This window comes from Borostomias antarcticus (assembly GCF_949987555.1).
Source record: "Borostomias antarcticus genome assembly, chromosome: 27".
Lineage (NCBI taxonomy): Eukaryota > Metazoa > Chordata > Actinopteri > Stomiiformes > Stomiidae > Borostomias > Borostomias antarcticus.
In genome coordinates, this window is record NC_140260.1 from 7,655,477 (window position 1) to 7,672,976 (window position 17,500).

Here is a 17,500-nt window from a genome sequence, read left to right on the forward strand (position 1 = left end):
GTAGCCAGTCTACATATGGTCTCCCAGGGAGAGAGCAGGTAGCCAGTCTACTCAGTCTCCCTGGGAGAGAGCAGGTAGCCAGTCTACATACGGTCTCCCAGGGAGAGAGCAGGTAGCCAGTCTTCATACGGTCTCCCAGGGAGAGAGCAGGTAGCCAGTCTACATACGGTCCTCCAGGGAGAGAGCAGGTAGCCAGTCTACACAGTCTCCCAGGGAGAGAGCAGGTAGCCAGTCTACATACGGTCTCCCAGGGAGAGAGCAGGTAGCCAGTCTACATACTCTCCCTGGGAGAGCAGCTTGTGGACTAGAGCACCCTGAAGACATAGATACTGTAGAGCACCTCACACCTGACCGGTAGGCAACACGAAGCCCTCTATTGGAAAATGCAGGTGTTTGTACAGAGAGTGCCAATGCTCCAATGTTTGAAATCCAACTCGTTAAAATACATTTAAAGAGACAGGTGCATGTGTGTGGTTTCTAACAAGGCCATTATTGTGGTTTGTGAATAATAGCAGTCCATGGCCGGTCTACTGTTGGATAAAGAGGCACGCTGTCTCTTTAAATTCTGCCAGTTCATTAGAACATGCAAGCAGCAAAAGGCACTGTGTTAAAACTAGAAGGTAATATTGTGATGACAGTGGGCCTGTAGTGGGCCTGAATGTACAGTATATTACAAATGGAAGATGATCAATAAATTAGATTAAAAAAATAAGATAAAGGATTGATGCTCTCAGTTCCCTGCGATGCCTTTTCCAGCTAGTACAGGAGAGAGAGAGAGAGAGAGAGAGAGAGAGAGAGAGAGACAGATATATATATATAGAGAGAGAGAGAGAGAGAGAGAGAGAGAGAAAGAGAGAGTGTCTATCAGTATATCTGTTACCTGGACCCTAGGAACAAAAGGCGTGGTTCTTCTACTAAGGCATGGACTCTGGGTAAGCAAAATTAAACAAAGAAAAAATGCAATAAAAATAAAACCAAAATAACACAGTAGCACACAAACAAAAGCAACAACAAGAACGACAACTGTAGCAGAAGCGATTTAGCCTGAAAATGCTTCTGGTTATCCATGATATTCACATTTCAAACCTGAATTAGATAGTCCTCATCACATGACTACAGTATCCTTGGGGTTGGACACGGACTCAGTCTCAACACATGCTTGATAATGTGTTTAGATAAGCATGCACACAGATGACCGATTCAGCGTAGGGGCACACTGCCACCAGTCCTGTGTGACACACACACGTGCACACAGGGACTCTGTGTGCACGTGTGTGTAACACACACACACACACACACACACACACACACACACACACACACACACAGACACGTCCACTCTTCCCTACTGCTGGCTTCAGCAGAGTAGATTAAATTCCTCTCTCATCTCCCTCTGTAAGGGTGTTTTCTCACCTGTTAGTGCGCTCTAGTCATGGGGCTCTAGTCATGGCGCTCTAGTCATGGGGCTCTAGTCATGGCGCTCTAGTCATGGGGCTCTAGTCATGGCGCTCTAGTCATGGGGCTCTAGTCATGGGGCTCTAGTCATGGGGCTCTAGTCATGGCGCTCTAGTCATGGCGCTCTAGTCATGGCGCTCTAGTCATGGGGCTCTAGTCATGGGGCTCTAGTCATGGCGCTCTAGTCATGGCGCTCTAGTCATGGCGCTCTAGTCATGGCGCTCTAGTCATGGCGCTCTAGTCATGGCGCTCTAGTCATGGCGCTCTAGTCATGGCGCTCTAGTCATGGCGCTCTAGTCATGGCGCTCTAGTCATGGCGCTCTAGTCATGGCGCTCTAGTCATGGCGCTCTAGTCATGGGGCTCTAGTCATGGGGCTCTAGTCATGGGGCTCTAGTCATGGCGCTCTAGTCATGGCGCTCTAGTCATGGCGCTCTAGTCATGGCGCTCTAGTCATGGCGCTCTAGTCATGGGGCTCTAGTCATGGGGCTCTAGTCATGGCGCTCTAGTCATGGCGCTCTAGTCATGGCGCTCTAGTCATGGCGCTCTAGTCATGGCGCTCTAGTCATGGCGCTCTAGTCATGGCGCTCTAGTCATGGCGCTCTAGTCATGGGGCTCTAGTCATGGCGCTCTAGTCATGGCGCTCTAGTCATGGGGCTCTAGTCATGGCGCTCTAGTCATGGCGCTCTAGTCATGGCGCTCTAGTCATGGCGCTCTAGTCATGGCGCTCTAGTCATGGCGCTCTAGTCATGGCGCTCTAGTCATGGCGCTCTAGTCATGGCGCTCTAGTCATGGCGCTCTAGTCATGGGGCTCTAGTCATGGCGCTCTAGTCATGGCGCTCTAGTCATGGCGCTCTAGTCATGGCGCTCTAGTCATGGCGCTCTAGTCATGGGGCTCTAGTCATGGCGCTCTAGTCATGGCGCTCTAGTCATGGCGCTCTAGTCATGGCGCTCTAGTCATGGGGCTCTAGTCATGGCGCTCTAGTCATGGCGCTCTAGTCATGGCGCTCTAGTCATGGCGCTCTAGTCATGGGGCTCTAGTCATGGCGCTCTAGTCATGGCGCTCTAGTCATGGCGCTCTAGTCATGGGGCTCTAGTCCACTTATTTGCTTCATGCCATTCGAAAATTGATACATTGTTACATTTAAGAGCTGGTTCGGTTGCTTTCACACCTATTCTTGGGTTCTTGTCTGGACCAATTGATGAGTTGGTGAAGCTAAGCAAAATGCACGCTCAGTTCACTTATTGGTCAGATGTGTCGGGGGCGGGAGCACCCAAACTGCTCTGTAATTGGTCAGAATTACAGAGAAGTGGGAGATTAAAGAAGTGGAGAGAAAGAGCACGATGGAGAGAAAACTAGTGGGATTGATCACAGCGCTGGCCGTCCTGTATTATATAGTTTGCATTCACCACTATATGCAAAGTATAGTTTGAAAATGAGTTGCGGCTGCGGCTGGAAAACAATGTTTTGATGCACTGGAGACGAGGAATGAGCATATCGAGACAGTACAGGAGAAGGCGTGCATTAAGAATCTTCCGGAACCGTGGCATTGTCATCAGCTGACAATATTACCGCAGATCCAGTTATGCGCGTGTGCCGCCTAGCTGACGGCTAGCTACGGGAGCTGGTATAATCCAAATATGTGTTTTTTTTTTTTTTAACAAACCGCACCAATGGGGAAAACAAACTCTGGTACGGTTTAACCGAACTAAACAAGGCGGGTGTGAAAGCACCCTAAAAGGCCAGCCCAGTAGAGCATCAAAGCTGAGCTGGGAAACCCGTTGGTGCTGTTGAAACTCCCTCCTCCCTGGCTTCCTCCCTTCCTCCACAGAGAAACGGCTTTCTCATTAATCTCATCCTCAAAGAATCTTCACCACCTCTTTATCATTTAGGTTACCTGAATTATGAATGAATGAACTGGGAAAGAAGTCTGAATGTAAAAGTGAAATGGGAGGTGGTTAATTTCCGTTGGTCCTGAACACTTGCCAGTGTTCAGAGATGTTCAGCGTGTGTGTTCTGTGTCACCACCCATTTTGTTTGTTAGTTTGTTTGAGTCTGAGGACCCAGACTGGGATAACTGGCCCCAAGCAGCAGAGCTTTGTCCAGAGCCCAGTACTTCCAGAGAGAGACCAGGTGAGATGATGCCTCAGAGTCAGAGAGAGACCAGGTGAGATGATGTCTCAGAGTCAGAGAGAGACCAGGTGAGATGATGTCTCAGAGTCAGAGAGAGACCAGGTGAGATGATGCCTCAGAGCCAGAGAGAGACCAGGTGAGATGATGCCTCAGAGCCAGAGAGAGACCAGGTGAGATGATGTCTCAGAGTCAGAGAGAGACCAGACAAGATGATGTCTCAGAGTCAGAGAGAGACCAGACAAGATGATGTCTCAGAGTCAGAGAGAGACCAGGTGAGATGATGTCTCAGAGTCAGAGAGAGACCAGGTGAGATGATGTCTCAGAGTCAGAGAGAGACCAGACAAGATGATGTCTCAGAGTCAGAGAGAGACCAGGTGAGATGATGTCTCAGAGTCAGAGAGAGACCAGGTGAGATGATGTCTCAGAGTCAGAGAGAGACCAGGTGAGATGATGTCTCAGAGTCAGAGAGAGACCAGGTGAGATGATGTCTCAGAGGCTGGTCTACACTATCTAACAGTTATCTCTACTGGCTGGTCTACACTATCTAACAGTCATCTCTACTGGCTGGTCTACACTATCTAACAGTTATCTCTACTGGCTGGTCTACACTATCTAACAGTTATCTCTACTGGCTGGTCTACACTATCTTAGTTATCTCTACTGGCTGGTCTACACTATCTAACAGTTATCTCTACTGGCTGGTCTACACTATCTAACAGTTATCTCTACTGGCTGGTCTACACTATCTTAGTTATCTCTACTGGCTGGTCTACACTATCTTAGTAATCTCTACTGGCTGGTCTACACTATCTTAGTAATCTCTACTGGCTGGTCTACACTATCTAACAGTTATCTCTACTGGCTGGTCTACACTATCTAACAATTATCTCTACTGGCTGGTCTACACTATCTTAGTAATCTCTACTGGCTGGTCTACACTATCTTAGTCATCTCTACTGGCTGGTCTACACTATCTAACAATTATCTCTACTGGCTGGTCTACACTATCTTAGTCATCTCTACTGGCTGGTCTACACTATCTTAGTCATCTCTACTGGCTGGTCTACACTATCTTAGTCATCTCTACTGGTTGGAAACTTAAACAGGTCATCCAGAACCCTGTGAACCCAATCCACTGTTCCCTCTGGGTGCAGGCTGGTGGCGGAGCCGCAGTGCATGCTGGGTACTCACTGAAACTTGTCCCGTCATGTACTGGGGCGGGTCGCGCAGCATCCCGGGGCTCATGGGAGACGTGACCGATATAGAGGGACCCATCTTCTGGGACTCAAACGAGCTGGAGCCTGGGACACACAGACGGAGACATGGTTTAGTTTGTGTGGGTGTGTTATAATAGAAACATGGTTTAGTTTGTGTGGGTGTGTTATAATAGAAACATGGTTTAGTTTGTGTGGGTGCGTTATAATAGAAACATGGTTTAGTTTGTGTGGGTGTGTTATAATAGAAACATGGTTTAGTTTGTGTGGGTGTGTTATAATAGAAACATGGTTTAGTTTGTGTGGGTGTGTTATAATAGAAACATGGTTTAGTTTGTGTGGGTGTGTTATAATAGAAACATGGTTTAGTTTGTGTGGGTGTGTTATAATAGAAACATGGTTTAGTTTGTGTGGGTGTGTTATAATAGAAACATGGTTTAGTTTGTGTGGGTGTGTTATAATAGAAACATGGTTTAGTTTGTGTGGGTGTGTTATAATAGAAACATGGTTTAGTTTGTGTGGGTGTGTTATAATAGAAACATGGTTTTGTTTGTGTGGGTGTGTTATAATAGAAACATGGTTGAGTTTGTGTGGGTGTGTTATAATAGAAACATGGTTTAGTTTGTGTGGGTGTGTTATAATAGAAACATGGTTTAGTTTGTGTGGGTGTGTTATAATAGAAACATGGTTTAGTTTGTGTGGGTGTGTTATAATAGAAACATGGTTTAGTTTGTGTGGGTGTGTTATAATAGAAACATGGTTTAGTTTGTGTGGGTGTGTTATAATAGAAACATGGTTTAGTTTGTGTGGGTGTGTTATAATAGAAACATGGTTGAGTTTGTGTGGGTGTGTTATAATAGAAACATGGTTTAGTTTGTGTGGGTGTGTTATAATAGAAACATGGTTTAGTTTGTGTGGGTGTGTTATAATAGAAACATGGTTTAGTTTGTGTGGGTGTGTTATAATAGAAACATGGTTTAGTTTGTGTGGGTGTGTTATAATAGAAACATGGTTTAGTTTGTGTGGGTGTGTTATAATAGAAACATGGTTTAGTTTGTGTGGGTGTGTTATAATAGAAACATGGTTTAGTTTGTGTGGGTGTGTTATAATAGAAACATGGTTTAGTTTGTGTGGGTGTGTTATAATAGAAACATGGTTTAGTTTGTGTGGGTGTGTTATAATAGAAACATGGTTTAGTTTGTGTGGGTGTGTTATAATAGAAACATGGTTTAGTTTGTGTGGGTGTGTTATAATAGAAACATGGTTTAGTTTGTGTGGGTGTGTTATAATAGAAACATGGTTTAGTTTGTGTGGGTGTGTTATAATAGAAACATGGTTTAGTTTGTGTGGGTGTGTTATAATAGAAACATGGTTTAGTTTGTGTGGGTGTGTTATAATAGAAACATGGTTTAGTTTGTGTGGGTGTGTTATAATAGAAACATGGTTTAGTTTGTGTGGGTGTGTTATAATAGAAACATGGTTTAGTTTGTGTGGGTGTGTTATAATAGAAACATGGTTTAGTTTGTGTGGGTGTGTTATAATAGAAACATGGTTTAGTTTGTGTGGTGTATGTGTTATAATAGAAACATGGTTTAGTTTGTGTGTGGGTGTGTTATAATAGAAACATGGTTTTAGTGGGTGTGTTATACCAGAAACATGGTTTAGTTTGTGTGTGGGTGTTATGATGATGATCATCTATGATGTCATGATGACTCACTTGATTCAAGCTGTCCATGACTGCTGTCCGGAATCCTGGGAATATCCCTGAGAAATCAGGAGGGATCAGGAGGGATCAGGAGGGATCAAGAGGGATCAGGAGGGATCAGAAGGGATCAAGAGGAATCAAGATGAATCAAGATGAATCAAGAGAAATCTATAATTCAGTGGTCATGGCAAAGAGAAACACATTGATAATAAGAAGCACTAGAGGTGAGTTTGAGGCTGCATCCCAGGAGACGCACCCGATAGGCCGGGAGACCAGCAGCTCCACCTGGGGCTCCGGCTTGGAGTCCAGGATGATGTTGTACACCTCCTTAAATGTGGCTCCCTGGAGGGCCCTCCCATTCCACTCCAGCACCTGGTCCCCTGGGGGACAGAGAGAAAGAGAGAGAGAGAAAGAGAGAGAGAGGAGGGTAGGGAGAGGAGGGGAGATGGAGTGAGAGTGTTAGCAGGTTAATATAGACTGTTGTAAACCAGTGATATAGTGAATATGAGCCGAGCGGCTGCTCAGCGCATTAGACGGCTGGTCAGTCAAGGGTAAAAGCTGATTACATCATCAGCATGAGCCGGTCATCAACACGGGTGTGTTGGCAAACATGAGACGGGATACGGATGGCCTCATCAGTGTGTGTGTGTGTGTGTGTGTGTGTGTGTCTGGTTGAGGGCATGTGCGTACCTGGTCGCAGGTGTCCCACAGTATCCGCCAGACTACCCCTCTTCACCTTGGTGATGAAAGCACAGAGCCGACCAGATTCTGTCATCTTCCCCCCAACCACCTGACACAAAGACAGATAGACAGACGGGAGTCACTCAGGGAATAGACACAGTAGAGAGAGACACAGTAGAGACAGAGGAGTCTCACTCAGGGAATAGACAGAGCAGAGACACAGTAGAGACAGAGCAGAGACACAGTAGAGACAGAGGAGTCTCACTCAGGGAATAGACAGAGCAGAGACACAGTAGAGACAGAGCAGAGACACAGTAGAGACAGAGGAGTCTCACTCAGGGAATAGACAGAGCAGAGACACAGTAGAGACAGAGCAGAGACACAGTAGAGACAGAGGAGTCTCACTCAGGGAATAGACAGAGCAGAGACACAGTAGAGACAGAGCAGAGACACAGTAGAGACAGAGGAGTCACACTCAGGGAATAGACAGAGCAGAGACACAGTAGAGACAGAGGAGTCACACTCAGGGAATAGACAGAGCAGAGACACAGTAGAGACAGAGCAGAGACACAGTAGAGACAGAGGAGTCACACTCAGGGAATAGACAGAGCAGAGACACACTCAGGGAATAGACAGAGCAGAGACACAGTAGAGACAGAGCAGAGACAGAGCAGAGACACAGTAGAGACAGAGGAGTCTCACTCAGGGAATAGAGCAGAGACACAGTAGAGACAGAGGAGTCTCACTCAGGGAATAGACAGAGCAGAGACACAGTAGAGACAGAGCAGAGACACAGTAGAGACAGAGGAGTCACACTCAGGGAATAGACAGAGCAGAGACACAGTAGAGACAGAGCAGAGACACAGTAGAGACAGAGGAGTCACACTCAGGGAATAGACAGAGCAGAGACACAGTAGAGACAGAGCAGAGACACAGTAGAGACAGAGGAGTCACACTCAGGGAATAGACAGAGCAGAGACACACTCAGGGAATAGACAGAGCAGAGACACAGTAGAGACAGAGCAGAGACAGAGCAGAGACACAGTAGAGACAGAGGAGTCTCACTCAGGGAATAGAGCAGAGACACAGTAGAGACAGAGGAGTCTCACTCAGGGAACTCTCTTTCATATCATTCTGGGTGTACTAGCAACTGTGCCCTCCTGCCCAGTAAACCTATCTGCTGTGCTCTGCTCCCATCTCAAACCTTGCTTGGTCAAATTGCATGGTCCTATTCTGTACTTTCTGACTGTGACCTCTCACTGTTTGCACTCGCGTGAATACACACACACACACACACACACACACACACACACACACACACACACACACACACACACACAAACACACATAAGCAACTCTTAACAATTATTGTAACTGCTTCTTAGGCCTTTAGGCCTCTATCAATTCTATACAGCTAAAATACAACTGTTAGAAATTAATTTATAGTTCCCATCTCCTTCAACGGTAGAGGCACACACCAGTCAAACTCAGGCCTGGTTACACTAGTGCGGATGTCCATGGTTACGTTTTCAAACGGGAAAAAGATCTGCGATTACACGTGAAATTTGCACATAAAAATCAGTTCAAATCTCTTATCACACTGACGCCCCCGAAAACGCATATCATTAAATCAATCAATCAAATCAAAGCTTTATTTGTAAAGCGCATTTCATACCCAGAGGCAACACAATGCGCTTTACAGAGAACAAGGGAGCATATTAAACAGGTGAGTTTGAGCTATCAAGGGTTTACAGAACATGCTGACCTATAGTCCCCCATCTGTACCAATTGCTTTCTTTTTTCAATATAACTCTTTACCCAACTAAGTCCAACCCCTAATCCCATCCAACTTATGTAAGAGTATGTCATGGTTTATGGTGTCAAATGCTTTCTTCAGGTCAATGAAGACACCAACAGCATACTGTTTATTGTCTATAGAATTTGTTAGTTCCTCTATTACTTCCATAAGAGCCATTGACGTGGATCTGTTGGTTCTGAAACCATACTGACTCTCTATCAATAACTGGTGCTTATCAATAAAATAGAATAATAATATTAGCCATCCTAAATCATGTTTTCCCATATCTGCGGTGAGGTTTAAAATAGTAGGCCTATTCATTTCTTGATAGTGATGTAACAGAGTGACAACATGTGGGACATGGACAGACAGCTGGCGTATTCCTACAAACATTCACACACCCTATTTATTCACAAGCACAAACTTCTGCGTCAGGATTGCTGACACAAACCCATTCAATAAGTCTTGTCATATTCAAGTCTCATCATAATGGAAGCTATAATGTTAGGGAATGGATGGAAGAACGAACTGATTCTGAGGACTATTGGAACATTTGGACTGAATGAGATGACTGGATAGAGAATATAATTCCTAAAGAAAAGGGCAGGAGAGCTGGGAAGTTCAGACAGGTGTGATGAAGGAAACACAAACGGAGCTGAGGAGCCTAGTATAGCGCCATACGTATGTCAATAAAGGCTTTTTAACCTTTTTGCCAGTTACTTTTCTTTGAACGAGAGAGAATATTATTATTTGAAGTGTCTACTCTTGTTTGGGTTATGATCTGAAGCGTCTACTTTTTGGGAGGAACTTGTAAACATTGAATACAGTTTAAGTTCATCCTACATTATTATCCGCTTGGCTGTTTTTTGCATTATTCTTATATCCAAATTGATATTAACTATAGTATCCACTAAGATACTGTATAACTCAAACTTGTAGATCAACTGTTTGATTGTTATAATGTGAAGTAAACACAGCGTTACAGGGTAGGCCTATTCCTAGAGTTTTTTTTTCAGAAGCCTCCAGTTCTGCCTATTTCACTAGAACGCAGCTTCAGATTTTGACCTCCTAAACGCAGCTCCGGCAGTATTGATCCGTCTCCGGGTTTGAGCTGTGTTTGGGCGTGTAATTGCTAGGCGCAAACGTAGGTCTTTTTGGGGGGAAAAGACGAAAAACGCAGTAGTGTAACCCCATGGATGTATTAATAGAAGTGGATGCGGTGACTACGTTGACGCCTCGTTCTTGAGAGTGAAGCTTTTTGAACAGGCCACCGACCGCTTTTAACATGCGCAGTTGTGTTTTCTCGTGTCACAGGAATGTGCAGTTGTGCTTTTCTCATGTTTTAACCACGTGATTTGTTGATCCAGCCGCGTCCATAAAGTTAACACGTTCATGTGGATGTTTAATGCGCGTTCACTGCTCTCCCCGCTGTATTGCGTGTCCCTGCATTAGCATTGTTAAGTAATAAAAAAAATGATGCAAATAATAATTGCATGGTGCAAACTGTTCATGAATGCGGCGGGGTCTGAGTCAAAAGGGGTTGATTTCGGCAAGACGGCGCTGACCAAAATGTTTCAGGAAGTAAATCGCAGCCTGGCCCCTTGTGTAACCCAGTCCTCAGACAACACGCAGTCAGTAGAGAATGCAGACTGTTAACTCCCTATCTCAGCAGGTGTCCCGGGTTAAGGTTAGGGTCAGGGGTCAGCGTCATACCTTGAGGCCCAGCAGCGCCCCGGTGTCCCGGGGAACGGTCCCGTCCTTCATTCGCTTGTTCAGCAGGATCCGCCCAATCAGACGCTCGCCGTCTTTAGAGGGCTGCCATGTCACCGGGTGCTGGAGGCCAGAGCAACAACACATCTCATACGTCTCCCATGACAACCAGTAGGACATACCATAATAACAACAACGCACTGCTAACAGCCTAGAGGCTGCAGAAGGAAAGCTGGGTAGGATACAGAGGGTTTCTACTGGTGATGCATACAGGTTATTACCGTGGTAACAAACTCAGAGTCTGTGTGACTTCAGCAGTGACAACATGCACTAGAATAAGAGAGAGAGACAGAGAGAGGGATAGGAGAGAGAGAGAGAGGGATACGAGAAAGAGAGAGAGAGAGAGAGAGAGAGAAAGAGAGAGAGAGAGAGAGAGAGAGAGAGAGAACACAAAGAACAGAGGGAGAGAGAGAGCAGAGCAGGAGGAGATTGTTCTAGAGAGCATCACAGAAGCTAAGCTGGGAATAAGCCTGAGGGAGAACAGACAACAGCAACAGTGACATAACTGGCTAAGGTTAGAAGTAGCCCCAGGAGAGGAGGTGTTGGAGGAAGGTGTTCGGTCTAGCAGAGGAGGAGGAGGAGGAGGATGAGGAGGGGGGAGGTGAGGGGAGTGGTGACAGTTGAAACAGGAAGTGAGGGGAGTGGTGACCGTTGGAACAGGAAGTGAGGAAGGTGACAGTCACAAGAGGAAAAAGGAAAAACAGGCCTCAGTATGGGAGCAGACCAAGACCACAGTCCAGTAACATTAGCAGAGGAGAGGGGGAGAGAGGGGAGAGAGAGAGAGAGAAAGAGGAGGGAGAGAAAAAGAGAGAAAGGGGGGAGGCGGAGAGAAAGAGAACAGAAAAAGAGTGAGAGGTGGAAGAAGCGCAAGAGAGAAGAGAAAGAGAGAGATAGAACAACACATTCTGTGACAGGTGCAGTTGATAAGCCCCTCCCCCCAGACCGAAGGTGGGCGTGGCCCCAGCGTGCAGGGAGGGGCTAAGGGCTCAGTCAGGACAGGCCAGCCTCGCTGGACCATGCTTTAGGACAGCAGGCTCAGCGGCCTAGAAGCCGGCTGAACAGACAGGATAGGCAGACAGACCTCCGTCGCCCTCCCCCCCGCCCCTGACCCTCCCCCCACCCTGCAGAGGTACCTTATCTCCCTGGCTAAGCTCCTCGTTCAGAGTGGTGCTACTGCAGGTGTCCACGCCAGAGTCTTTGACCTGCGGCTCGCACCACTCGGGGTCCTCCTCGAACGAGCGCCCCCCAAGACCCAACATCCTCTTTAGCCTCTCTGAGAGGGCGCTAGAGGCGTCCAGAAAAAACGCCTGCTGCTCACTGGCTTTCCTGTTCCCTCCCTGACTGTCACCTAGGAGGGGAGGGGAAGGGGGGGGGGGTTGGGGGCAATGACAATGACAAAACAAACAAAAACATGGTAGGGTGAGTTAGCTTAGGGAGGCGGGAGGTGACGGAGGGCCGCCGGGAAGGGCGGGGTCGTACCATAGACATGGGCGCTGCCTCGCTATGCCAAGATGTATGGTCCCACCATTGGCCATCCATGTCTCCTAGAGGGGCAGGGTTAGACCCAGACAAGCAGGGGACAGGTGAGAGGACGACAGGACAGCTACAGACAGACGGACAGACAGACAGAGAGACAGACAAACCGACAGCTAGACAAACCGACAGACAGAGAAACTGACACGCAGGCACGCATACACACACTGAAAAAAAAACACATGTACACCTGTCATTCAAACCAGCACTACCTGTGAAAAGCACACATCTTCAGCTTCACCACACTGAAGCCTTGTTGACTATAGATAGGGATGTAACGATAACTGGTAGAATGATAAACCGGGATTACATTTTTCGTGATAAAATGATCATTAAAACCGTGCTTGATTGCCCCACTTTTGAAAAACTCCAGCATCAGCCAAAGCTAGCAACAGTCTCAAAGATGCATTATTTTAGTATTCATGCAAAAAAAGTACACAGTGCAGCTAATTTTATTTGTGGTTTTCAATATAAAACTTTCAATATAAAATTATTTCAGCATGTAAATTCGGTAGTTTTAGAAAATTTTCAGCACATTTTACTATATCGCGATAATACTGATAACCGTGATAATTTTGGTCACTATAATCGTGATATGAAATTTTCACATCGTTACATCTCTAACTATAGACCAGTCCCAGGTTAGTTAGTCTGCATGGGTCAGTCCCAGGTTAGTTAGTCTGTATGGGTCAGTCCCAGGTTAGTCTGCATGGGTCAGTCCCAGGTTAGTTAGTCTGCATGGGTCAGTCCCAGGTTAGTTAGTCTGTATGGGTCAGTCCCAGGTTAGTTAGTCTGTATGGGTCAGTCCCAGGTTAGTTAGTCTGTATGGGTCAGTCCCAGGTTAGTTAGTCTGCATGGGTCAGTCCCAGGTTAGTTAGTCTGCATGGGTCAGTCCCAGGTTAGTTAGTCTGTATGGGTCAGTCCCAGGTTAGTTAGTCTGCATGGGTCAGTCCCAGGTTAGTTAGTCTGCATGGGTCAGTCCCAGGTTAGTTAGTCTGTATGGGTCAGATCCAGGTTAGTTAGTCTGGGTCAGTCCCAGGTTAGTCTGTATGGGTCAGTTCCAGGTTAGTTAGTCTGTATGGGTCAGTTCCAGGTTAGTTAGTCTGTATGGGTCAGTCCCAGGTTAGTTAGTCTGGTCAGTCCCAGGTTAGTTAGTCTGCATGGGTCAGTCCCAGGTTAGTTAGTCTGCATGGGTCAGTCCCAGGTTAGTTAGTCTGTATGGGTCAGATCCAGGTTAGTTAGTCTGGGTCAGTCCCAGGTTAGTCTGTATGGGTCAGTCCCAGGTTAGTTAGTCTGTATGGGTCAGTTCCAGGTTAGTTAGTCTGTATGGGTCAGTTCCAGGTTAGTTAGTCTGGGTCAGTCCCAGGTTAGTTAGTCTGTATGGGTCAGTCCCAGGTTAGTTAGTCTGTATGGGTCAGTTCCAGGTTAGTTAGTCTGCATGGGTCAGTCCCTGGTTAGTTAGTCTGTATGGGTCAGTCCCAGGTTAGTTAGTCTGGGTCAGTCCCAGGTTAGTTAGTCTGCATGGGTCAGTCCCAGGTTAGTTAGTCTGTATGGGTCAGTTCCAGGTTAGTTAGTCTGTATGGGTCAGTTCCAGGTTAGTTAGTCTGTATGGGTCAGTTCCAGGTTAGTTAGTCTGCATGGGTCAGTCCCAGGTTAGTTAGTCTGGGTCAGTCCCAGGTTAGTTAGTCTGCATGGGTCAGTCCCAGGTTAGTTAGTCTGCATGGGTCAGTCCCAGGTTAGTTAGTCTGTATGGGTCAGTCCCAGGTTAGTTAGTCTGGGTCAGTCCCAGGTTAGTTAGTCTGCATGGGTCAGTCCCAGGTTAGTTAGTCTGCATGGGTCAGTCCCAGGTTAGTTAGTCTGTATGGGTCAGTTCCAGGTTAGTTAGTCTGTATGGGTCAGTTCCAGGTTAGTTAGTCTGTATGGGTCAGTCCCAGGTTAGTTAGTCTGCATGGGTCAGTCCCAGGTTAGTTAGTCTGCATGGGTCAGTCCCAGGTTAGTTAGTCTGCATGGGTCAGTCCCAGGTTAGTTAGTCTGTATGGGTCAGTCCCAGGTTAGTTAGTCTGCATGGGTCAGTCCCAGGTTAGTTAGTCTGGGTCAGTCCCAGGTTAGTTAGTCTGCATGGGTCAGTCCCAGGTTAGTTAGTCTGCATGGGTCAGTCCCAGGTTAGTTAGTCTGTATGGGTCAGTCCCAGGTTAGTTAGTCTGTATGGGTCAGTCCCAGGTTAGTTAGTCTGGGTCAGTCCCAGGTTAGTTAGTCTGGGTCAGTCCCAGGTTAGTTAGTCTGCATGGGTCAGTCCCAGGTTAGTTAGTCTGCATGGGTCAGTCCCAGGTTAGTTAGTCTGTATGGGTCAGATCCAGGTTAGTTAGTCTGTATGGGTCAGTCCCAGGTTAGTTAGTCTGCATGGGTCAGTCCCAGGTTAGTTAGTCTGTATGGGTCAGTCCCAGGTTAGTTAGTCTACATGGGTCAGTCCCAGGTTAGTTAGTCTGCATGGGTCAGTCCCAGGTTAGTTAGTCTGTATGGGTCAGTCCCAGGTTAGTTAGTCTGTATGGGTCAGTCCCAGGTTAGTTAGTCTGGGTCAGTCCCAGGTTAGTTAGTCTGGGTCAGTCCCAGGTTAGTTAGTCTGCATGGGTCAGTCCCAGGTTAGTTAGTCTGCATGGGTCAGTCCCAGGTTAGTTAGTCTGTATGGGTCAGATCCAGGTTAGTTAGTCTGTATGGGTCAGATCCAGGTTAGTTAGTCTGTATGGGTCAGTCCCAGGTTAGTTAGTCTGTATGGGTCAGATCCAGGTTAGTTAGTCTGTATGGGTCAGTCCCAGGTTAGTTAGTCTGTATGGGTCAGTCCCAGGTTAGTTAGTCTGTATGGGTCAGATCCAGGTTAGTTAGTCTGGTCAGTCCCAGGTTAGTTAGTCTGGGTCAGTCCCAGGTTAGTTAGTCTGCATGGGTCAGTCCCAGGTTAGTTAGTCTGTATGGGTCAGTCCCAGGTTAGTTAGTCTGGGTCAGTCCCAGGTTAGTTAGTCTGCATGGGTCAGTCCCAGGTTAGTTAGTCTGTATGGGTCAGTCCCAGGTTAGTTAGTCTGCATGGGTCAGTCCCAGGTTAGTTAGTCTGTATGGGTCAGTCCCAGGTTAGTTAGTCTGGGTCAGTCCCAGGTTAGTTAGTCTGTATGGGTCAGTCCCAGGTTAGTTAGTCTGTATGGGTCAGTCCCAGGTTAGTTAGTCTGGGTCAGTCCCAGGTTAGTTAGTCTGGGTCAGTCCCAGGTTAGTTAGTCTGCATGGGTCAGTCCCAGGTTAGTTAGTCTGCATGGGTCAGTCCCAGGTTAGTTAGTCTGTATGGGTCAGATCCAGGTTAGTTAGTCTTTATGGGTCAGTCCCAGGTTAGTTAGTCTGGTCAGTCCCAGGTTAGTTAGTCTGGGTCAGTCCCAGGTTAGTTAGTCTGCATGGGTCAGTCCCAGGTTAGTTAGTCTGTATGGGTCAGTCCCAGGTTAGTTAGTCTGTATGGGTCAGTCCCAGGTTAGTTAGTCTGGGTCAGTCCCAGGTTAGTTAGTCTGCATGGGTCAGTCCCAGGTTAGTTAGTCTGTATGGGTCAGTCCCAGGTTAGTTAGTCTGCATGGGTCAGTCCCAGGTTAGTTAGTCTGGGTCAGTCCCAGGTTAGTTAGTCTGCATGGGTCAGTCCCAGGTTAGTTAGTCTGCATGGGTCAGTCCCAGGTTAGTTAGTCTGTATGGGTCAGTTCCAGGTTAGTTAGTCTGCATGGGTCAGTCCCAGGTTAGTTAGTCTGGGTCAGTCCCAGGTTAGTTAGTCTGTATGGGTCAGTCCCAGGTTAGTTAGTCTGCATGGGTCAGTCCCAGGTTAGTTAGTCTGTATGGGTCAGTTCCAGGTTAGTTAGTCTGCATGGGTCAGTCCCAGGTTAGTTAGTCTGTATGGGTCAGTCCCAGGTTAGTTAGTCTGTATGGGTCAGTCCCAGGTTAGTTAGTCTGCATGGGTCAGTCCCAGGTTAGTTAGTCTGTATGGGTCAGTCCCAGGTTAGTTAGTCTGGGTCAGTCCCAGGTTAGTTAGTCTGCATGGGTCAGTCCCAGGTTAGTTAGTCTGTATGGGTCAGTCCCAGGTTAGTTAGTCTGGTCAGTCCCAGGTTAGTTAGTCTGTATGGGTCAGTCCCAGGTTAGTTAGTCTGCATGGGTCAGTCCCAGGTTAGTTAGTCTGTATGGGTCAGTCCCAGGTTAGTTAGTCTGCATGGGTCAGTCCCAGGTTAGTTAGTCTGTATGGGTCAGTCCCAGGTTAGTTAGTCTGCATGGGTCAGTCCCAGGTTAGTTAGTCTGGGTCAGTCCCAGGTTAGTTAGTCTGTATGGGTCAGTCCCAGGTTAGTTAGTATGCATGGGTCAGTCCCAGGTTAGTTAGTCTGTATGGGTCAGTCCCAGGTTAGTTAGTCTGCATGGGTCAGTCCCAGGTTAGTTAGTATGCATGGGTCAGTCCCAGGTTAGTTAGTCTGTATGGGTCAGTCCCAGGTTAGTTAGTCTGCATGGGTCAGTCCCAGGTTAGTCTGTATGGGTCAGTTCCAGGTTAGTTAGTCTGCATGGGTCAGTCCCAGGTTAGTTAGTCTGCATGGGTCAGTCCCAGGTTAGTTAGTCTGTATGGGTCAGTTCCAGGTTAGTTAGTCTGCATGGGTCAGTCCCAGGTTAGTTAGTCTGGGTCAGTCCCAGGTTAGTTAGTCTGTATGGGTCAGTCCCAGGTTAGTTAGTCTGCATGGGTCAGTCCCAGGTTAGTTAGTCTGTATGGGTCAGTTCCAGGTTAGTTAGTCTGCATGGGTCAGTCCCAGGTTAGTTAGTCTGTATGGGTCAGTCCCAGGTTAGTTAGTCTGTATGGGTCAGTCCCAGGTTAGTTAGTCTGCATGGGTCAGTCCCAGGTTAGTTAGTCTGTATGGGTCAGTCCCAGGTTAGTTAGTCTGGGTCAGTCCCAGGTTAGTTAGTCTGCATGGGTCAGTCCCAGGTTAGTTAGTCTGTATGGGTCAGTCCCAGGTTAGTTAGTCTGGTCAGTCCCAGGTTAGTTAGTCTGTATGGGTCAGTCCCAGGTTAGTTAGTCTGCATGGGTCAGTCCCAGGTTAGTTAGTCTGTATGGGTCAGTCCCAGGTTAGTTAGTCTGCATGGGTCAGTCCCAGGTTAGTTAGTCTGTATGGGTCAGTCCCAGGTTAGTTAGTCTGCATGGGTCAGTCCCAGGTTAGTTAGT

The 17,500-nt window shown here is 47.2% G+C and overlaps 1 protein-coding gene across 1 annotated transcript in view; it reads right to left on the minus strand.

Annotated features, from left to right (window-relative positions):
- rims2b (regulating synaptic membrane exocytosis 2b) overlaps window positions 1-17,500 on the minus strand; it is a gene marked incomplete at both ends in the record, with an annotated part of 121,129 nt that overhangs the window by 72,441 nt on the left and 31,188 nt on the right. Inside the window, 7 exons of the mRNA XM_084459333.1 lie at window positions 881-928; window positions 4,779-4,888; window positions 6,519-6,565; window positions 6,763-6,886; window positions 7,197-7,296; window positions 10,699-10,818; window positions 11,889-12,103. Coding sequence (XP_084315459.1) covers window positions 881-928; window positions 4,779-4,888; window positions 6,519-6,565; window positions 6,763-6,886; window positions 7,197-7,296; window positions 10,699-10,818; window positions 11,889-12,103 — 764 coding nt within the window. The remainder of the gene's footprint in view (window positions 1-880; window positions 929-4,778; window positions 4,889-6,518; window positions 6,566-6,762; window positions 6,887-7,196; window positions 7,297-10,698; window positions 10,819-11,888; window positions 12,104-17,500) is intronic.